Raw genomic sequence first — 23,488 nt, 5'->3', positions numbered from 1 at the left:
GTTTCTTGCCGATTCTTCTCTGCAGAATCTACATTTCGAACCGGTGGTAGCTTCACTTTTGCAAAAATAATAATTATTTTTATAGTTTTAATTTGTAAAATGAGAATTCGAAAGTGCTGGGGCCTATTAAAATAAAGCTGTTTTTGATTTTGATTTTGACTCGGAAAGTCGACCCTATCTTAACACAGCTCTTCCCCAGAAATTCTGTCAACTTTGCTCACTATAGAAACACAACACTACATGGGCGTAGTGTTACCTAGTTGGCTGTGATCTTCTATAAGCTTGTACTAAATTTCAAGTTTGTGTCACCAGATTTTGAGTAAAATGATTCCCGCTTTGTGGTTACGGCATTAAGAATATAGCCACCCCCTCTCTTCCCGTGGGTATCGTAAGAGGCGACTAAGGGATAACACAGTTCCGCTACCACCTTGGAACCTATAAAGCCGACCGATGGCGGGATAACCATCCAACTGCTGGCTTTGAAATAGACAGGCCGAAGACGGGCAGCAGCGTCTTCGGTGCGACAAAGCCAGTACTGCGGTCACCAACCCGCCTGCCCAGCGTGGTGACTATGGGCAAAACACAAGAGTTCACGCCCTTTTTGGCGCAAACTTGTGGAGGCCTATGTCCAGCAGTGGACTGTATAGGCTGTAATGATGATTCCCGCTTTGATCTACCTAAACTTCAACAGCCTAATATTATTTGAACGTGTTGAAATATGAGTTACTCTTATTTGTCACGCTACTTTACAATTCGTCATCGCTTCGTGTAGGAATGGAATAACTAGATTCAATATAAACAAAAACATGAATGGTCGAAATATATGCACGTGTATCTTCTAAATGACAACACAAAATTGGATGATTCTTTTTGAAGTAAAACTTTTTACGCACACTTGACTTGGGGAGTAAACTGGTGCATGCGTGACGAGAGCGTTACGATAAGTGTGATCGGGAGAGGCGAACGAAGCAAGAGAGATAGGTTGAAGCACACTATTTCTTCCTCTCTTTTTCTTATAGCCAGTTACGTTCCGTATATCTAAGACACATTGCTGGGCTATTGTGAAGAAGTTTTACTTCTATCGTTTGGTCTTAATCAAACTCGTTTATTTTTATTCTTCTGCTTAGAATGGTTATATTTTTTACGCGTAGCTTGTGTGTAAGTATATTCTCCATTACTTCATACCTTGCAAATCACTGAACAGATTTAAATTATTAAGAAATCGTTAGATTCGTGTTGATAATCCGAGCGTTCTTAAATAGGTGAGGTTAAAAATGAAGTTTTTTTTACACTTCTTAAATAAGTACTTCTTCTTATTTTCTGTGTCCGATATTATTGCGAAAAGATTTATACAAAAAAAAAATATTTGTTCACTTCTTTTTATTTACGAAAATTAAAAAATATGGTTGCATAGTTTGCCGGATCCGCTAATAGTAAAAAAGTTTATTGGTGTCATATAACAAGGCAATTTATTTTATCGTTACATTTTATACACTTTCATGGTCCGTTTCGATTGGTTTATTTATATTTGTGTTACTTTTAGTATTGTTTTCAAGCAATGTTTTGTAAATAAACATCTCACTCTGTATTCAGTTTGTAAGGTTATTAACCGACTTCCAAAAAAGGAGGAGGTTCTCAATTCGACTGTATTTTTTTTTTTTTTTTTTTATGTATGTTACATCAGAACTTTTGACCGGGTAGACCGATTTCGACAAATTTTATTTTAATCGAAAGGTGGTGTGTGCCAATTGGTCCCATTTAAATTTATTTGAGATCTAACAACTACTTTTCGAGTTATATCTAATAATGCGTTTTTACTTGACGCTTTTTTCGTCGACCTACGTTGTATTATACCGTATAACTTTCTACTGGATGTACCGATTTTGATAATTCTTTTTTTGTTGGAAAGGGGATATCCCTACTTTGGTACCGTGATAAGGAAACCAGGATCTGATGGTGGGATCCCAGAGAAATCGAGGGGAAACTCTCAAAAACCCGTAATAACTTTTTACTGGGTGTACCGATTTTGATAATTTTTAATTTAATCAAAAGCTGATATTTATCATGTGGTCACATTTAAATTTTATCGCGATCTGATAACTACTTTTTGAGTAATCCTTGATAACGCGTAGTTACTTGACTATTTTTTCGTAGATCTACGTTGTATTACTCGTCGATGTAATTGAAGTCGGTTTTTTTTTCGTTTGTCTGCAAACACAATTATTTGTATATTAGTGTAACGACGAGTTACTTGTGACTTACACGATTGAAAATATTTAAATAAATATAAAAAAATCACAATATATTGTAAGTATACACAATTTTTTTTTATTATTATTGATAATATTGCGAGTATCATTTCTTCGGTATCATTTACATTGCACTGTTTGTTATTTCATTGTTTTGAAATTGTTTTATTTCATAAAATATTCAAATCAAAACGAAAAAGAATTTTATTCAAACAGGCTTCAAATGCACATTCGAATCGCGGTTTTACGAATTAAAATTTTAAGGTGATTATTATTTTTAAAAGTGAAGCTACCACCAATTCCGAATGTAGATTCTGCCGAGAAGAATCGGAAAGAAACTCCGCAGTTACTCTTAATTCTGAAAATAATATATAAACTGTGTTTAAATACAAAATTAATAGCTAATATCTTGCATGAAATACAGCGTCATTAAGTCCACACATCTTTATCAACTGTGTAATCCTGCACCAAATAATACGCTTTATCTATTAATTTCTTTTCGATAAATAGTTTGAAATTTATGTTGAGACAATTGCAAAATTGTTTTCAGGTTTTTATTGTTACAAATGCGAATACCATAACCCAGAAAGGAGACTGCGCAGTCGGAAACTTGAAGTTTCAATTTTGTTATTCCTTCTCGTGTTTACAATGCGATTATTACTATATTTATATATCAAACGATTCGATCGTTCGTTGATATGTACAAGACGATTTAAACTAAGTACACAATTCCTGCAAATATTATGTGTAGTTAATATTCGTCTATAAGCGTTTATAAGCTACGGTAACCGCTTACCATCAGGTGGAGCCGGACGCTTGTTTGCCGACCTAGTGATATAAAAAAAAAAAAAAAAATCGAAAACTACTGCATTTCATCTAGTTATTTAAAATCGAATGCCCTCGAATAGGCTTATTTACATGAATTTCTATGCATATTATCTTTTTAATTAATACTATACCTTACACAAAAATCACTATTCAAAAATGTATGATAAAAAACCGGCCAAGTGCGAGTCGGACTCGCGTACGAAGGGTTTCTTACCATTGACTAGGTAAAATATTTAGACAAAATTTTTTGTCTAAATATTTTTTTAATTTAGTTTTATTATTTATTATTAAAGTAAATATATAATTAAGTATTTTGTGTATATTTCAAGTGTCTACCTGTTGCCATTATTGGTATCCAGCAAAAAAGGGCGAAAAAAATTTTTTTTGTATTTTTGGATTTATATTGTATGGGAGCTCCTCTCAAATATTTATTTTATTTGTAGTATTTGTTATTATATCGGCAACAGAAATACACAATTTGTGAAAATTTCAACTATCTAGCTATCGCGGTTCTTGGGATACAGCTTAGTAACAGACAGACGGACGGATGGACGGATGGACAAACAGCGAAGTCTTAGTAATATGGTCCCGTTTTTACCCTTTAGGTACAGAATCCTAAAAAATGAGTGTGCTTTTGACGAAACGACTAAAGTAAACTTCTTTTTCTCCAACAGTTATATACGAAACGTAACTTTCTCTCTTTCTATCTTCACTAACTTATATCTCCCTCTCAACTTCCGTTCGCTTCAACCGATCACACTTTTCCTAACGCTCTCGTCACGCAATCACCAGCTTACTCCCCAAGTCAAGCGCGCGTAAAAAAATTAACTTCAAAAGTGTCCTGCAGCTCCGGCAAGTGATTAGAGTATACTCTTTAAGATAATTATTGTTATATTTTAAAATTATGTTTATCTTGTTCTCGCAAGAGATATTGCGGAGTGAATAACTCGGGGCATGTCTCAGAATCACTGTTCAGCGTTACAGTTCCACTTCCACACGATATTTAGATACCACGAATTTATATAATTTCTTAAGCAATTGACTTTAAATACCATTGGACCTTTGAAATGAGTCGTTGTTATTTTAGTTGCATTTTATCTTTAATGTAAATATAATAAAGTTTTAATTTTTTTAGATCACACGCAAAGGCGAATAGATGGCCGTCGACAAGAGAAAAGTAAACGGCGCTGACAGCGTAAGTATAACAAATTTTTTACGTCTCTAATATCTAAAAATATCGAAAACGGTAGGTTTTTCATTTTAAAAAGGTCTCAGGATGTCAATAGTGATAGGTGTACCATTTTAATGTTTAAGAAACAGCATATAGTAGCCTAAATAAGTTGTGAAATACTTTTTGATCTAAGCGAAAAAAACATATATATTAATACGCTTAGGTTAAAATGTTTGCCTCCCTTTTTAGAAAAAACCTCACAATTACTCCACGTAAATTATATATCATTTTATAGATAATTGCTTGCTCTAACGGCATCAATAACTAAAACATTTATTATTGCTTTTATTTTTGTAAATTAATTAATTGTTAAAATTATATATATGACGGCTTTTATTTTGAAACAACGTCAACATAATTAACGGTCGGTAAATTTCAAATCAACTCACGTATAAATACTTTTTTGTAATTTTGTAAAGTGATAATTATTTTATACTTGTTTAGTTAGTGCAAATTATTCGCACGGGTATAGCTAGTTCTATAAATTACAACAATTATTGTCTGAAAATATCTCCTTTATATGTCGGCTGTAGTGCTGTAGCGTAGATTGATACTACACTAATGATAGATATTACTGTGTATATATTGTGGCCGTGAAAATATTATTTTGTTGTTATTTAATCGTTTCTGTACGTGTTGACAAATTCAAAAACATCGTCATCATATGTTATATTATAAAGCTGAAGAGATTGTTTGTTTGTTTGCTTGATCGCGCTAATCTCAGGAACTATTGAAAAATTCTTTCAGTAATAGATAGCCCATTTATCGACGAAGGCTATAGGACATAAATAATCACGCTGAGACCAAAACAAGAGTAGCAACAAAGAAGAATGTTTCAAAATCGTTTTTTTTTCTTTTTGAGAGCTTCGAAGTCACGGTCAGAAGCTAGTCATTCATAAAATCCTGTGTCCATTGACCGACCGTTGAGTTTAAATCGTTTATTTATTCCTTTATGTTATTAACTATCTAAATTTATTTAATTAGGTTGTTGCTGTGAGCGAAGAATTGGACAGTCAAAAGAAACAAATTAATAGTGATGTAAGTATTATTTTCTTTAATGTTACATAGCTAAAACACATATTGTTCGTGCAGTCAAAGTTGTAACAGCCTAAATCTCTCGATCGATCAATTCTTTATCAATAACCTTGGCTAAATAATTTGTATCGTTTTGGCTAGCTAAGCCATTGTTCGATGAATAAAGGGACACAAATTTGATTGTAGATTAGACAATAAATGGAAAGTTGTGACAAGTTTTGACAAACAGTTGTATTGGCCATACAGGTGTTTGCCGTGGTCTGGATGTTTGTGCAGTCCTAGTGGGTCTCCCTACCGTGCCTCGGAGAGCGCGTTAAGCCGTCGGTCCCGGTTGTTATCATGTACACCTGATAGCGATCGTTACTCATAGTAGGGAATATATCCGCCTACCCGCATTGTAGCAGCGTGGTAGATTAGGCTCTGACCCTTCTCCTACATGGGGGAAGGCCTATGCGCAGCAGTGGGATATTACAGGCTGAAACGTGACAAGTTTTAATTGATCATGTAGTATTTTATAACTGTTAAAACTAAACTAACTAATAAAGTTTCTAATTAGTCTACTTTATGTAATGTAAGTTAATTATATTCGTAGTTATATACGTACGTACCAAGGGTGACCAACCCGCGGTCCGCGAGCCGCATGCGACCCGAATAGAGATTTTATGCGGCCCGCCAGAGGGTTTCAAATTTTCAAAACTGTCAATTTGATTATAATAAGGCACACCGAAATTCGATACTTGTACCACCAAGTCTTATTATTTTCCATCATTCTGTGCTTTTGGCCAGAATATTAATTTTTCTAAATTTTGCGGCCCTCTAGTAAAAAGGTTGCTCACCCCTGGTATAGACAGTTTGCTTTTTCTGAGTCTGTGATCTGCTAACTCAAGGATATTTGTGAAATAAGCAAAGTATTAACATATTCAGTTAGGAAAACTATTTCCTATTGCCTTCCTAACGGAATTGTTTATTATTTTTTTAGGTTACTTCAAATGATGTAGAGTTGAGCAGCTTAAAGAAAGACATTAATGGCCATGTAAGTATATATATGAATTATAAAACATTGGTCAGCAAAAATACCATCACTATGTGCACCATGGGTAGTCCAATATATGAAACATCAGAGTTTTAGAAGGAATCTTTAATTTAAGGAAATTATTTTGTCTGTTTGTTTACTTTTAAAATAAACTACTGCAACATTTCGTCATTTTTCAGTTGAGGAGCTGCTTTGACTAACCTTTAATATAAAAAGATGAGAGTAGAATCTAATATTAATCTCAGTAAACCTTTGTTATATATACAAATATATAAAATTGGAGTGTCTGTTTGTAATATTAAAATAAGCGCTTTTTACTAAATGCATATGGATGTACATACACACACGGCACACGGTACATATACCAAAATAACATTTTTTACAATTTTTGTCTGTCTGTCTGTTTGTTCTGGCTAATCTTTGAAACGGCTGGGACGATTTTGACGGGACTTTCACTGGTAAACAGCTGATCTAATAAGGAGTAACTTAGGTTACTTTTATTTTGGAAATTTATTTATTTTGTAACTGTGAACTGAACAATAACTTTTTTGTTAAATTCCATGCGGACGAAGTCGTGGGCATAGCTAGTATATTTAATGTAAGGCTAAGATTCGTAATATAGATGCCGCAGAAAAGAATCGGCAAGAAAGTCTGCAGTTTTGAAAAAAAACCATCTATTACCATCATTCATCATCATCATCATTTCGTCTTCTTCATTTTCGTAACATCGTCGAAATCGTCAACGCTATTCGAGGTCATTAATGCAATTAAATGAAATGTTTAATTTTAGGTAACTCACGAGCTATTAGACTATGAACCCAGCGGATGGTTCGAAGTTACTTTGTCGAAGACTGGAAGTTCAATAGATATATTTGTTAAGAAGAACAAATCAGCTATGAAGACGATATCGATCTTTATATTAAATGGTCTCGTTATTGGTTTCTTCTTCGCCTGCTTGTATTACTGGATTAATTACAGTAAGTATTAATAAGTAAGTATTTTATTTTACCTTAACCTCGCAAGTAGGTACCAGATAAAGAGGATATTGAGAAGTGAATTTTTTGCTATTATAACAGCTAGAAAACCAGCAGATACAGATCTGATAGTTGATCATCTATTTTTATATATGATTGGGGTGGTAAACAAGCATATATCTCATCTGGTAAGTGGTTATCATAGGCTGCAGATGCTTGGAACATTAGAAGCATCGCAAGCGTGTTGCCAATGCTACTCCTGACCCCCGAACCTGATCATGTTACTAACACAGGAACACAACACTACTTAGGAACAGAATTATTTATTTGATATCTTCTATCAGGTTGAGGTAGTCTTCAGCGGGCTGATCCAGACTTTTAACAGGACATTTCCTGCTGTGTTCGACCTCGATAAAACACAACTTAAGTTTTACGGAAATAGAAATTGTATTTGAGTTATCCAGTGTCTCTTAGGTATATATCGAGTAAAATAAGTACATTTCTTAGAGAGCTTTAGTCACTAATTACAGACGGAAACAAATAAAATATTTGAATATTTTATGAATTTAAGACTTAGGCGTAAATCAAGACGATCTGTTTTAAATTCAAAGTAAATGAAAAGAAATGTCCAAGTTCTAAAAAATTAATATGATTTTAATTTTATCACAGTAAAATCATATTATGCTCACCAGTAAAAACAAATTATCAAAGGAAAGCGAGGATTTCATGTCTCGAAAACATTTCTGCTCTATTTTACATAGCAGCTGTCTTGCCATTTACAGGTTTTTACGGAGTACTAATTTTTCAGGTTCTGAAGCCCTTGAACTGTGCTTCGGCTTCGGGAGTCTCATTGCCTTATTGAGTATAGTTTACTTTTTCATAATATACTTCTTAGTGGTGAAGAGATTGTTCGGAAAATGGTTCGAAAGAGTAATATGGACAAAAGTAAAGAAAACATCGTCACGGTTGTGGAGAACTACGTGAGTTACTTTAATTTATAGACTTGTATTATACTTTTACTAAGGCTTGAATTGGCTTTCTTATTTTTTTTAATTCAACTATTATTATGCGTTTTGCTAAAAATTTTCAATCGATAAAAAATTCTTTATGTTTATCCACTCACTCAGTTTAGCCTATCGTAGTCCACTGCTGGTTATAGGCCTCCCCGATTTCGCGCCAGACATCCCGGTTTTCCGCAATCCTGATTCAGCCTACTATATTTTATTTTATTATTTCAAAAATGAAAAAGCCAACACAACTGCAATTTGATCATGGCAATATTAGATGTACAAAAAATATTCAGTGAGATTTTTTTTTATGAAGTGCTAAAAATGAAAGGTTTTTTACCTTTTTAATCTTTCGTAATTAGTTGCACTGTTATTGATTTGTGGAATTGGATTTGTTATCATATTTGTCGTTTTTTATTATGATTGCTGATATTTCACCGAAATTTTACGCAGTCACGTGTACACATATATCTTATATCTTAACAGAAGGTGCTTCAAAACTGGTTTAAACAATAAAAAAGAACCTTTATCATTGCCCCAAGATATCATATTAGTATCAGCCCGATTAGTAATTTACGCGTAACTCATATAAAAAGGCCCTTTCCAATATTCAGAATATATTTATTACTTTCTTTATCAGTACCTAATGAAATGAAATGAAACGATATGAAATGAAAATATTTATTTTGCCATAAAGTGATTACTCACAACAAACTTAAAAAATAATATCATTTACAAAAAAAAACAACAACAAAATAAAAGAAAGGTTTTTTAGGTAGCAAAAATATCTATACAAATAAATAAAATTGCAGTGTCTGTTTGTAATATTAAAATAACCGCTTTTAACTAAATTCATATGTATGTATACACGGTACAATAACAAAATAACAATTTTTATAATTTTTATCTGTCTGCCTGTCTGTTTATTCCGGCTAATCTCTAAAACGGCTGGACCGATTTTAACGGGAACTTCACTGGCTGATAGCTGATGTAATAAGGACTAACTTAGTCTACTTTAATTTTAATTTTTTTTTTATAACTCCGAACTGAACAATAATTATTTTGTTAAATTCCACGCGGACAAAGTCGCGGGCACAGCTTATCAATTAATAAAATGAAAATTTTCATCATAACATTCGGTACATTACAAACTAAGGTAACTTGAATGGTGTTAAATTTGGAGCGGGATTGTTAGTTATAATTTTTAATGATGAAAGTATTCAATGACTTTGTTTTGACTATTTTTTCAGAGTTTTTCGATGGTTACTATGTCTAACTATCATAGTAGGTATAGCTTTCTTCCTGTACTGGGACACAAGAGACTCACCAGAGAGATTGATACCGTTACTTGGATTAGGACTTTTGCTTTTGATGGGTGAGTTTTATTGATTATAAAAGAATATGATTTACTTACCAGTTTATATAATATGCTAGCTGACCTGGCGAACTTCGTACTGCCTGATTTTTTTCTTAAATATAATAATTACATATCTAATATATAAAATTCTCGTGTCAGAATATTAGTTATCACACTCCTCCGAACCGGCTGGACCGAATTTTAAGCATATTGGGTAGGTATGAGAATCGGCCAACATCTATTTTTCATATTCCTAAGTTTTGATCCAACTTGAAAGATATGCTATATTTTATTTTGATACTAGCAGACCCCGCAAACTTTATTTTACTATATATGTTATTAACCCCCTTAATCGATAAGTAAGGTAGGGCACAGCATAAGTGAGGTAGGGCACAGCAGGAATTCCCTGCTCAAAATATGGAGCAGCCCGACTGGGGTAGTGCCTCGACCTTACAGAAGATCACAGCTAAATAATACTGTTTTCAAACAGTATTGTGTTCCTGTTGGTGAGTAAGGTGACCAGAGCTCCTGGGGGGGTTTTGGGGTAGGGTCGGCAATACGATTGCGATGCATCTGGTGTTGCAGGCCTATAGGCTACGGTAACTACTTACCATCAGGTGTGCGCTTGTTTGCCGATCTGATTGATCTATTGAAATTAGTCATGTGAAGCGTACACTTTATTTGACCAAGTTTAAGTAATAATAGTGATTAATAGTAAGTGAAAGCATATTACAATGACAGATGGCCACTGTCACTCGAAATATTGTTTATTATTGTATATTTGAATGTTGTATTTCACATTAATTTGTTTTTGTATTCAGTATCATCATCATATATATTAATACACTAAGGTTAAAGGTTGCCTCCCTTTTCGGAAGACACCTCACAATTACTCTAAATAAATTGTATAATATCATTTTATTTTTATTGCTTGCTCTACCGACATCCATAACAAAAAAAAATATAGTTGCTTTTGTTTTTGGAAATTAATTAATTATTAAAATTATATATGTGACGGCTTTCATTTTGAAACAACGTCCACATTATTGGCAATTATTATACTTATTTAGTGCGAATTATTCGCACGGGTTACGGTGGGTCGCTAGTTAGATTTTAATTCTTAATTTTATGTATCTATTAGTGCAAACATTTTTTGTTAAATCTTTCTATTAAATAAATAAATTTCAATTTTAGTAAGCCATATTTTGTTCATAGGATTCGTGTTTTCTAAGCACCCTGGCCGCATTAACTGGCAGAGTGTCATGATCGGGCTGCTGCTGCAGTTCCTCTTCGGAGTGATCTTCATCAGGTGGAGCACGGGCCGACACGCGCTGCAGTGTTTCTCTGATAAGGTGGGAATTTTGTAAAAAAGTAATATCGATATCGATACTAGTTCAGATTACAACTGGTGTAGCCTAGCTCAATTTGCATTTATCTTTAAAATTTGTATTCGACGGTGATGTAAAGTATTGTGAGATACATGAGCGCGTACCCAAGTGTGGCAAGGTGAAGCATTTGTCGCATCCTGACTCGACGCTAGTAAATACTTTTGATTTTAATAAGGAAAGTTTGGGAAGATCTAGTCGAAACCTCTTCAAGCTATCATTGAAATAGTGTAGATACATAGTAAAGGTAAATGAAAAATCGTAGTAAATAGGAAGCGTTTTTAATTTCTTATACTTATTGAGTATTTAAATTTACTTGTTTTTGCCTCACCTTTATAAAATTCGGGGTATTACTACGGTGATCTCACAAAATTTAAATACTGACTCAAGTCAAGAAGCAGTCAGACTTTCTAATCTACATATTAATACGACGTGAAGCAAAAATTTTGTATTCCTTTTTTACGAATATTGCGTGGACGGAAGAATATGAAATTTCGTACACTTATAGTTTCTATAGAGAAGGTGCACAGTGCTAAAATTCTTTTTAAAATTATGCATAAAAATATATTAAATAAATTAAATAAAAAAAAAACCTTACACACACTACCATGTATTTGACACACACATGCATATTATGATTACGCATATACATACTCTTTTGTTCATTGTAAATTTTTTAAAAGAGGTTCTTTATTTTCATTATTTTTTGGTTCTCTTTAATTTAAATTTTCAATTATGGTCGGATTTCAACCTCTGGGCGACCACTAGTTTTTATAAATGGTCGTAAGCAAACGTATCAAGTAACCCTTTTGGTAACACGAAGGTGGTGTTTATAAGTATCGGGTTTTCGATTTTTTTCCACTAGTGACACTCTCACTTCAGCCTATCACAATTCACTGCTAGATATAGGCCTCCCCAAGTTCGCGCCAAACATCCCGGCTTTCTGCAATCCCCATCCAGACACTACCGGCAATCTTACGTAGATCGTCGGTACAGATAATGGCAAAACATTTCGATATATTTTTAATATTAATACGCTAAACTTAAAATGTTTGCCTCCACATAAATTATATATTATTTTATAGATAACTGCTTGCTCTACCGGCATCCACAACTAAAAAAATTATTCTTTTTTTTTTGTTTTAGTAAACTAATCAATTATTAAAATTATCGTATTATTGGGCTTTAATTTTGAAACAAGGTCACCATGACTGACGGACGGTAAATGTTTTGTTTAATTTCAAGCTAATTTTTCCTCAAGTTAACGCGGGTGAAACCGCGGGATCCAACTAGTATTTTTAAAATTCTCTAAGACTTGAAAAATTCTACAGAATGTCTTCAGTGTACAGAATTGATTCAAGTACATATTCATTATAAGTATAAATTATGCCGTTATGTTTTAGGTGGCAACGTTTTTGTCTTACGGTATGGAAGGTGCTGAATTCGTGTTTGGGAGACTACTTGTAAAAGATGAACAAGTTTTCGCCTTTAGTGTAAGTATAAGTTTTATGCTACAATTTACACGCCTATAAAAATAAAGTAAATAAAGAACCCGCAACCGCAAGCGTAACATCCCATAAGCCATCGCAGCTGCTACTAATCTTCATCATATATATTCGGTTGTCTGGAAACACAAAATATATAAGTAAGCACAACCATCCATTCCATGGCAAATATCTGTATGGTCTGTATGTAACCATAAGCCAGTGCTGATAGCTGCACCAACGCTATGTTGTGTGGCAGATACAGCTAACAGGGCATAGTAGGAAATTTCCTACTCAAAATATGGAGCAGCCCGACTGGGGCAGTACCTCAACTTTACAAAAGATTACAGCTAAATAATACTGTTTTCAAGTAGTGTGTCAATACATCGTGTTGATGAGTAAGGTGACCAGAGCTCCTGGGAGGAATGGGGGGTTGGGCAAGCGGCAAAGTGCTTGCAATGATTCTGGTATTGAGGTCACCTATAAGCTACGACAATCACTTACAATCAGGTGAGCCGTATGCTTGTTTGCCGACCTAGTTGTATAGGGAAAGAGGTTTTCAGAGCAAAGATCGCCCTTTTTACCAAATGATACTTTGTTATAAACTTTTGAAGTAAAATTTCTGTACGCACGTTTGACTTGGGGAGTAAGCTGGTGAATGCGTGACAAGAGCGTTAAGAAAAGGAAGGAAATTGAGAAAAAGATATAAGCTAGTGAAGATAGAAAGAGAGAGAGTTACGTTTCGTAAATTAACTGCACGGGTAGTTAAAGAAGTTTTACTTCAGTCGTGTGGTCTAAGCCACACTCTATTTTTTTTTTTTATTGTACTGTTTGTTTCCCAAATACAAACTAATAAAAATAAAATAAAGTAGCAGTAGTCAATTAATCTCTTCTTTTCAGTCGCTGCCTGTAATCTTCTTCTTTAGTATGCTGGTCGAAGTTCTGTTCTTCTGGGGAGCCTTACAGTGGTTTTGCCTGAAGCTCGGTAGTATCTTACAAGCTGCCACGGGTACCACCGTTTGTGAGAGCGTCATCGCTGTTGGCAATGTGTTTCTAGGAATGGTGAGTTATTTCTAGTTCAAAGTTTAAATATTAAATATATACAGCGGAAAATCGATTATTAACAGGATTTTATTTGTGAAAATCATTAATCTTAACTAAATATTAACTAAAGCGACCATAATATCCAAAACATTATCAACGATAGTTAATTAATAAAACTTCTGCCAAAACTGCAATGTCAAATATGATTTTCGTTTTAGCCTATTATATCCCACAACTGGGTGTAGGAATAGGTGTCAAAATCAAAAACTACTTTATTCAAATACGCTTCAGCCCGTAATATCCTACTGCTGGGTGTAGGCCTCTTTCCCCATGTAAAAGGATCACAGCTTAATCCACCACGCTGCACCAATGCGGGTTGGCGGATATATTCTCTACTATGAGTAACGATCGCTATCAGCTGTACATGATAACAACCGGGACCGATGGCTTAATGTGCTCTCCGAGGCACGGTGGGGAGACCTCCAATTGATATGATAAATGTTGGTAATAACCAAAAGCAGAATTTATTTTTGGAAAAGACATATGATTAATGATTTACTTTTTGTTATAAACTTTCTGATCTGAGAGACGTCGACTTGTCTTGCGAATTGTTAAACGTTTAAAGTTTAAATAATTATAAAGTTCTTCTTTGCGTCTTTGGTGCGACAAAGCCAGTACTGCGGTCACCAACCCGCCTGCCCAGCGTGGTGACTATGGGCAAAACACATGAGTTCACGTTATTTTTGACGTAAACTTGTGGAGGCCTATGTCCAGCAGTGGACTGTATAGGCTGTAATGATGAATTATAAAGTTTGGTGAATTGATTTTATCTTCTGCCCAAACTATTCATTATTTTGTGCCGTAAGAACTTTCTACAAATTAAAAAAAAAGTGTGTGTGTCAGCGACGCACGACTTGAGTTTACTCCTTCAGATCGAGTGTATAATTGGCACAAAAAAGGCTACCTAGTATTTGGAAAATGATAATAATGGTATTAAAATCGAATAGTAAATAAAGGAATCAAATAACGCCATCTATTATCATCTAGATAGCGTTAACAAAAACGTAACGAGATCATTCGTTCAGTAGATTTTACCCTTCATATTTTTTTCATACCGGGGACCTTAATATAAAAATCGATTGTTAAGGAGTAAACTCCAAAAAAAAACTAAGAAAAGAGGTATGAAATCTGTAAAGTCATTCTCAAATTTGTGGTTGATTTAAGAGAAATTAATAAAATCATCATTACAGCGTGTACAATCCACTGCTGGACATAGGCCTCCACAAGTTTACGCCAAAAATAACGTAACTTATGTGTTTTGCCCATAGCCACCACGCTGGGCAGGCGGGTTGGTGACCGCAGGGCTGGCTTTGTCGCACCGAAGACGCTGCTGTCCGTCTTCGGCCTGTGTATTTTAAAGCCAGCAGTTGGATGGTTATCCCGCCATCGGTCGGCTTTTTAAGTTCCAAGATGGTAGCGGAACTGTGTTATCCCTTAGTCGTCTCTTACGACACCCACGGGAAGAGAGGGGGTGGCTATATTCTTTAGTACCGTAGCCACACAGTACAATTAATAAAATAAATTGTTCTTATTTTCAGACTGAGTCAGTTCTTCTAGTTAAGCCCTATCTACCAGTTCTAACCGAATCCGAGCTTCATGTCGTTATGTCATCTGGTTTTGCTACAGTTTCCGGCAAGTAAATCTAACGTTTTAAGTATTAAACTCTCCAAAATTACCATAATTCAATTTTTACGGCATTTTTAAGATGTGTTTTGCGTAACGCCTACCTTGAAATAGAAAAAAATAAAAATAAAAATTGCATGTATTTAGAATAAAAAAGGACATGGGTTCATAAGCCCGTGGATGTATATGACATGTAAAAAAAAAAGATGTGTTTTGTAGTACAAAAATAATAATTTGGCAAATTGATAAAATATATTATGTGTGTATATATTGTATGGGTGTTTGTGCAGTCGTTGTGGGTCTCCCCATCGTGCCTCGGAGAGCACGTTAAGCCGTCGGTCCCGATTATTATCATGTACACTTGAGAGCGATCGTTACTCATATATCTTCCAACCCGCATTGGAGCAGCGTGGTGGATTAAGCTCTGATCCTTATCCTACATGGAGAAAGAGGCCTATGCCCAGTAGTGGGATATTACAGGCTGAATCGAATAAGGTCAGCAACCCACCTGCCCAGCGTAGTGACTATGGGCAACACACATTTTTTGCCCGAACTTGTGGAGGCCTATGTCCAGCAGTCTACTGCGATAGGCTGATGTGTGTGCGTGTATGTATGTGTTTATTAATTATGGCCTAGCAAATACTGTAAAACAGTACACAAAAACAGTAAATTTGTAATTTTTCTTAGATTTTTAAAATATAATTATAATTAAAGCTGAAACGACTAAACGGCACAAATATTCGTCACTAATTCCAAATTACATCTTTGTGCCGTTTGCAGTCGAAACACTTGGACCTTGGAGTAGCAGTGCTAAAAATTTTTTAAATGAGATAACTCCTCGCCTTATTGCCTCCACTGGTGACAAGAGGGCTGGTGCATTTTTTGCCCAGAGAATCGGCATAGCGATTCAACGGTGAAATGCTGCCAGCATTCTTGGCACAATTCCACGCGGACATGATTTATACCAAAACTATCTGTAAATATTTAGTTCTTAAGTTGTGAATTGTAAATATGTATAATATTTTGTATAAATAAAGTCAAATTTATTATAAGCGATACTGGGGTTCATAAGGCGCCTAGCCTAATAAGCTAGTTTGATGACACGTTAGCGCAACGATCACAGCAATGGCTTATGGAAATTATGCTGGCGATTGCGGGGTCGATCCTTGCACATGCCAAACATTTGTATAGCCATACAGATGTTTGCCGTGGTCTTGTGTTTTTGTATTTGTTTATTGTATGTGTTACCGAACCCCCGAAACAGGAGACAATCGTAGTGGGGGCCGTTGAGTGTGAGGTGTTTGTTAGGGAGCTTAATGACGTTGACGACCACAGGCACCGTGCTGGCGGCGTACATCGCCTTTGGGGCAGAGCCCGCGCACCTGGTGACGGCGAGTGTCATGTCCGCACCAGCTGCAGTCTGCTTCGCGAAGCTTCTACTGCCTGAGACTAGGCGCTCGCTTACTACTGTTGACAATATACAGACTGTTGAGAGGTAGGTCATCTGGAAGGTTACTGCTCCATGTTATATTATTATTACGAGGGAACTGCAGCCAAATCAGTTCGAATAAAAAACTACATAAGTATTTTTTCAGAAATTAAGTGGTAGAGACCTGAAACAAGCTACCAGAGGAAATAGTGACAGCTTAAAAAGAAGGACGACGCGTTGGCGCAACGGTCAGAGCATTGGTTTGAGGCTGTTGCGCTGGCGGTTGCGGGTTCGATCCCCACACGTGACAAACATTTGTATTGGCCATACAGATGTTTGCCATAATCTGGATGTTTGTGTAGCCCTTGTGGGTCTCCCCACCGTGCCTTGGAGAGTACGTTAAGCCATCGGTCCCGATTGTTGTCATGTACACCTGATAGCGATCGTTACTTATAGTATGGAATATATCCACCAATTCGCATTGAAACAGCGTGGTAGATTAAGCTCTGATTCTTCTCCTACATGGGGAAAGAGCCTATACCCAGCAGTAGGATATTAAGGGCTGAAGCGTACTTGAATAAAATAATTTTTAATTTTGATTTGATTTTGATTATATATATATATATATATATATATATATATATATATATATATATATATATATATATATATATTTCAGGCAGGACCAGTCCGCACTCTCAGCGGCTACTCGCGGTGCAACGAATGGAATATCTCTAATCCTGAACATCATCGCCAACTTGGTAGCTTTCGTATCTTTCATCGCGTTCTTGAATGGCGTACTGGGCTACTGTGGCGGATTGCTCGGCGACCCGGATATTAATTTGGAATATATATTGGGAAAGATATTCATTCCGTTGTGCTGGATGATGGGTGAGTTATTCGGTATCGGAATTTTATATTCTATCTAGTAAAAGTTTAAAGTTACATGATGTGTTGAAAATTGCTCTTATCACGTTTACGTACCAAGTACTATCAAGTAGGTCAGTGTATCTATCATCATTAAATCAAAATTTTATTTGCGAGTTACGCAAACTTGAACACCCATACTTAAATACTGATCAAACATCTTGATTGCGTAATTGTGTTTGCTCGCAAACGAAAAAAAAACGACTTTAATTACATCGACAAGTAAAACAACGTTAGTGGACGAAAAAATAGTCAAGTAAATACGCGTTAACAAGGATTACTCAAAAAGTAGTCATGAGAATACGATCAAAATATGGAAAGATTACTCATAAAGTAGTCATAGATTCACGATCAAATTTAAATGGGAATATGATACAAGTATCAGCTTTCAATTACAACAAGAATCATCAAAATCAGTAAACTCAGTGATAAGTTATGCGGTATAATAACGTAGTTCGAAAAGTACTTAGTAAGTAAGACTACATGACACGCATCACTATGAGATTTATTAAAACATTGATTGAAAAAAAATCATCGAAATCGGTTCACCCAGTCAAAAGTTCTGAGGTAATGAAGTGATACATAAAAGTAACGAAAAATTGAGGACCCCCACCTTTTTGGAAAACGTTTAAAAATAAATGATACTACTCCAATGATACTACTTATAACATTTTTGTAAACTTAATTCTGAAACTTTCATATGATAACTAGGAGTTCCTTGGGAAGAGTGCGAGCTGGTGGGATCTCTGATCGGTCTGAAGACGGTCGTAAACGAGTTCGTAGCGTACCAGAGGTTGGGGGAGATGAAAGCAGAAGGATTGTTATCTGTGAGTAATAAATAATTAGTTTTCTGTTACAAAATTGTCCAAGTACACCTTGGAAAACACTAACAGTATACGGTTCACTATAATTTAATCAGATCATCATCGATCAAATATGAATGCAAGAAAGAAACGCACAATATGTGATTAAGTAAAAAAAAAACGAGTGTGCTTTAGACCACACGAATGAAGTAAAGCTTTTTTAGCCTGGCCTGTACAATAGGCCGGCACTGTGTCTTAGATATACAAAACGTAACTCGCTATGGCAGAAAGAGAGAGAGAAAATGTGTGCTCTCTGAAAGCAACAATAATCTATATTTTGAGTAGTTTGATTGCACGCTGTGATGTTACAACTAATACACGCGACTTGTGTCTTTACATTCACATACAAATTTTACATAAAATAACAGCGCTAATTATGTTCCATAAGAATTAATTCCGCAATTCATAGTTTCTAACGATTGCAGGAAGAGAATTTTATTTTTTTGCTCAAAGATTTCATATGACATTCGGATTCACATGGATATTCAACAGGAAAACACTGCCAACATTCTTTCCATTATTCCGAGTTGTCAGTATTTTAAATTACATTCATAAAAACTTCGAGTACATCATTAAAAGAGTTATGATTAAGGTCGCTTAGACCGAATATAAAATCATCATATCAAAAATTTCGATCTCGCGGATATATCGTTCCATAGCTTAATTGGCTAGAGCACCGACACGGTCAGTCGGAGATGCAGGTTCGATCCCCACTGAAACGGTCGATTTTTGATATGATAATTTAAAAAAAAACGTTTAAAATTCCCTAATGTGTGGGTAACACAAAAATAATATCATACAAATCATTAAAAGACAACACTTTCACGCGAACAAGTCAATATTGTAGCTCTATGCGATATTGCACATCATTTTTTCATACAAATTCGAACGGCGTCTAATGACGTTGTGCAAATAGCTGATGATATTAGTATTTAGATATATTGCGTTGACGTTCCTAGACGTCGACGTTAATATACGCCACGCTTCAAATAATTTATAAAAATCTACGCAGTAGCGCATGAGATGTCGATTTGCGATATGCACTTTTAAGATTTGGTAAAGTAGATGATGGCTGACCAAGAGGTCATTGGCCCTCTGTAGAAAGGTTCTGCAAGAGTAGCTGTGACTGATCTTCTAAGTCTCTAAAACCGCTAAGTAGAAACGCATCCTCCAAAAGGCCATCTCCTACATTTTTTCGCAATACTTCAGAGTCTATTTGACATATTTGCAACGCTATCTGGACTGGGTCGTAATCAGCATCCGATCCAAATTCTCCATCGTCAACAAAAGGGTCTGGGGTGGTACATATCTAAAACAAACAAAAAATACTAAAGATGTATTTTGAACATATTCAGAATGATTAAAATAAATTATTATAATGTATATAATGTAGTAAGATAGTAAAAATACTTACATTTTACGTCAATATTCTACGCGAACACAATCGGCGCACGCACTACCCCCGCGAGGCGCACAAGTCGAGTGAAGTAATAAAACTTCTTAGGCGAAGCGACGTATAGTGACGTTGTGCGCTAAAAAAGTAGGTACTGAGTATCAGTACGGAATGCCATCAAAGAAGGCAAAATTAAATCGGTGCGGCGTAGCACTACAATTTTTAGAATTCGATATGTTGTGGCACAGCAACCAAACTTTTAAACAATAGTATGGCCAGGCACCGAACCATTACGTTGTGCTCAATAAATCGGGGTTTTGCTGAACGTTATAGTACGTTGTGCCATATCATATCTACCAATATGTGACGTACATATACGTTGTTCGCATGAAAGTGTTAACTTGCTTCAACGCGTTAACATTGCCCATTACCGAGGTAAGCTAAAATCTACTTTTTCTTCAAATTTACGTGTTTGAAAGCACGGACTTATTGTATAATTTTATTTCAGTCTCGAGCGGAGTTGATCGCGACGTACTCCCTCTGTGGGTTCACGAACCCCTCTTCAGCGGGCATCATGATCGGAGCGATATCCGCCATGGCGCCGAACCAGAGGGAAACTCTATCAAGTGTAAGTACAATAACAAACATAACAATAAACACCTTACACTCACCCCTACTAGAACTTAATTTTATGTCGGGGGTCCGCAAAAACATAATCCACAAACAGAAACACCCAAATCACTAAAAACCATTAAAAACTCACCTGGCAAACATCTGTATGGCCAATACAAATGTTTGCCATGAGGTAGGATCGAACGTGCAATTGCTAGCGCTACAGCCATAAGAAAGTGCTGTGACCGTTGCGCTAACGCGTTGTCAATAATAATACAATATGTACATAACATAAACTTTTAAAATAGACAATTTAATCTGATACTTAACGGTATCCAACAGACAACAGCTACATATATTTTTCGTTCTCACCATCGCATTTCAATTTATTTATGGGATAGTTCTGTTCGAAACTGAAAAACTAAAAGTTGATTTTTTTTTTAATTATGATGAGGGAAATGTATCGATAAATTTTAATTATTGGGAATCGTTATCAGTCAGATGACCTTGTACTTTATGTCCTGTGAAGAAGACCCTAATTTTGCCGTATTATAAATAACCCTAAGACTGCAGTATAGATTTCGTTAATAGCCTTAGATAGTATTACACGTCGACTCAGGTAGGCCACAGCAGGAAATATCCTGCTCGAAATCTGGAGCAACCCAACTGGGGAAGTACCTCGACCTTACAGAAGATCACAGCTAAATAATACTGCTTACAAGCAGTGTCGTGTTCCTAGGGTGAGTAAGGTGACCAGAACTCCTGAGGGAGATTGGGGGTTGGGTCGGTAACACGCTTGCAATGCTTGTGGTGTTGCAGGCATCTATAGAGGCATCTGTGTGAGCCGTACGCTTGTTTGCCGACCTAGTTGTATAAAAAAATAACGTTTTAGCTTTGCATCAATTGTATAATACCATTCACCTTTCCTATGCAGACTACTAAATTAATTTCATGTTTCAGATGACTGTGAGAGCATTCTTCGCTGGCTGTGGTATCTGCTTCATGACTGCGTGCATAGCGGGTGAGAAACATAAAAATAAATAAAACTGTTATCTGTATATATGAAAATAATGATATATTCTCTTTAAATGCGGACTGTATAATAATAATAAAATTGAGCTGGTGGGCAGTACTTATACTGCGTATATGACTGCTTCTAATAATTGCCCCTCGTTAAAGTAAGGGAGACTGAGGGTAAATTGTCTTTAAATTTTTTCCTAGTTAACCGGCAGTGCCTTACCCTTACTGGCAGTGCCTTGAAAGATGTAACAAAAAGTTTTAAGGGTAACAGCTGACAAACTGTACACCGATATACAGCCAGCTGACATTAATATTTCATAGTAGCATAGAACCTAGTGCTAACCAGGTAAATTTTTATTTGAGAGAAAATCATTGAAAATATTTTTTTTCTTCATGTTCAAGGCGCCAGCTGACGTATAATCCACCATGTTATGGTCAGCTGACTTTATTTGTCATTCAAGATATTAGGTAGTCAGAAACTATAATCCGACAAATTTTCAAGTGGGAGATGAATAAAAAAACTTTTTTTTCTCCATGCGTGGGAGGCTGCCACTGCCCGCCCCACCCACAGAGTCGCAACTGACGGTCGCGAATATTCATAATATAAATCCCTAAGGCATTTTACGAAGTTTCGAATGGGAGGAAATTAGTCATGAAAATCTGTCACTGGCTCTCGGACCATAAGCTATGGTAACCGCTTACCATCAGGTGGACCGTACGCGTGTTTGCCAACTTAGTCATTTACAAATTACAAATGTATCAATCAGGCTCACTCGTACAGTCTCTTTTATTACAAAAATGTTTTTAATCCATTTTCCTAATTTTTTGTAGCCGTTTGGCATCTTATTTTACGTATAAAATAATAATTATTTATTTTTGTTTCAGGAATTTTAATGACAGATGACTCATTTTGATGAAGGCTGTGATTATATAATATGGACAATTTATTAATTATTTAGTGTGTGTGCGGATCAAATTGTTGTAAATATGAGTGCTTGTAACATAAAGAAAAAAAAATGTATGATGTATATATTCCGAAACTCAACATTGTATCAAGAGGTCGTTTACAAAAGTGGTAGCCTTCAGCAGTGATGTAGCGTATTTTGACTCTGGGGCCCATCGAAAATTTGCCAACCCTACCAATTTTTTTTTTTTTTACCAAATTAACACACCTACTAATTGCAAGCAAAATTTTCATCATGATCATTAACCGACTTAATAAAAGAGAAGTTTTTCAATTCTACTCTACTTTTTGTGTGTTACATTGTGGAAGCGATATGATTTTTTTTTATTGTCAATTGAAAATATCGCGGCGATTTTGCCGTACCCCTTTCGTATGGCGCCTCGGGCCATGGCCCTCCCGGCACTCGCCTTACACTACGCCATTGACCTTTAGATATTAAGGTTTTGAACAAAATTTACTACATGCTCCTACTGAGGACTGGGAGAAATTTAGTTTGACGTGACAGCGAAACGTGTATGACCCATACAATGTATGATAGTGTGTTTAACTGTTATAACTAAAAGCCATACAACAAAAAATTAAATAGATGTATGATTGTATAATTTAATAGTTATTTTAGTTTAACTTATGTTTGATATTTAATAGTTATTTTAGTTTAACTTATGTTTGAAATGTATTATTTTTATACTAGTTGCGCTTACCGATTTCTGCCGCTTAATTTCCGACCCCGTCAGAATATCAAGATATAAAGTGGAATAAGTTTTATTTAGATCCAAACCTTTTGCGTTAAAGGTTCATCATTCATCCATCCTCACAAACTTACACATTTAAGTATATTATTAGTAAACATTTTTAATGAATTTAAAATATGCTATGCTGTACTCAACCTTATACATGTACATTTCATGGAAATTATAGTCTTTTGTACGTTTTACGATTATTCTATTAGATATAAAGAGATTCACATATA

The 23,488-nt window shown here is 35.4% G+C and overlaps 1 protein-coding gene across 1 annotated transcript; it reads left to right on the top strand.

Moving 5' to 3' along the window:
- Positions 1–4,233: 4,233 nt before the first annotated feature.
- Positions 4,234–22,468, top strand: LOC123667778 (solute carrier family 28 member 3). The gene is made up of 16 exons (XM_045601617.1): positions 4,234–4,272; positions 5,293–5,346; positions 6,323–6,376; positions 7,167–7,353; positions 8,159–8,330; positions 9,608–9,732; positions 10,930–11,066; positions 12,503–12,592; positions 13,484–13,645; positions 15,226–15,319; positions 16,646–16,805; positions 17,419–17,630; positions 18,378–18,493; positions 20,431–20,550; positions 21,495–21,555; positions 22,440–22,468. The coding sequence occupies exons 1-16, from the start codon at positions 4,234–4,236 to the stop codon at positions 22,466–22,468; spliced, it is 1,812 nt and encodes a 603-aa protein (XP_045457573.1).
- The last annotated feature ends 1,020 nt before the right edge of the window (positions 22,469–23,488 follow it).

The sequence above is a fragment of the Melitaea cinxia genome, chromosome 29 (genome assembly GCF_905220565.1).
Source record: "Melitaea cinxia chromosome 29, ilMelCinx1.1, whole genome shotgun sequence".
Lineage (NCBI taxonomy): Eukaryota > Metazoa > Arthropoda > Insecta > Lepidoptera > Nymphalidae > Melitaea > Melitaea cinxia.
Note: the sequence above shows the minus strand (reverse complement) of the source record. Positions and strands in the feature narration are given on the sequence as shown.

What these genes read in the sequence shown, in the direction of transcription:
- LOC123667778 (XM_045601617.1), top strand. Translation starts at nt 4,234, where the DNA reads ATGGCCGTCGACAAGAGAAAAGTAAACGGCGCTGACAGC. An exon ending in TCCGTTGTGCTGGATGATGG is followed by an intron (nt 17,631 to 18,377) that starts GTGAGTTATTCG and finishes TATGATAACTAG; the next exon opens with GAGTTCCTTGGGAAGAGTGC. An exon ending in AGAGGGAAACTCTATCAAGT is followed by an intron (nt 20,551 to 21,494) that starts GTAAGTACAATA and finishes TTCATGTTTCAG; the next exon opens with ATGACTGTGAGAGCATTCTT.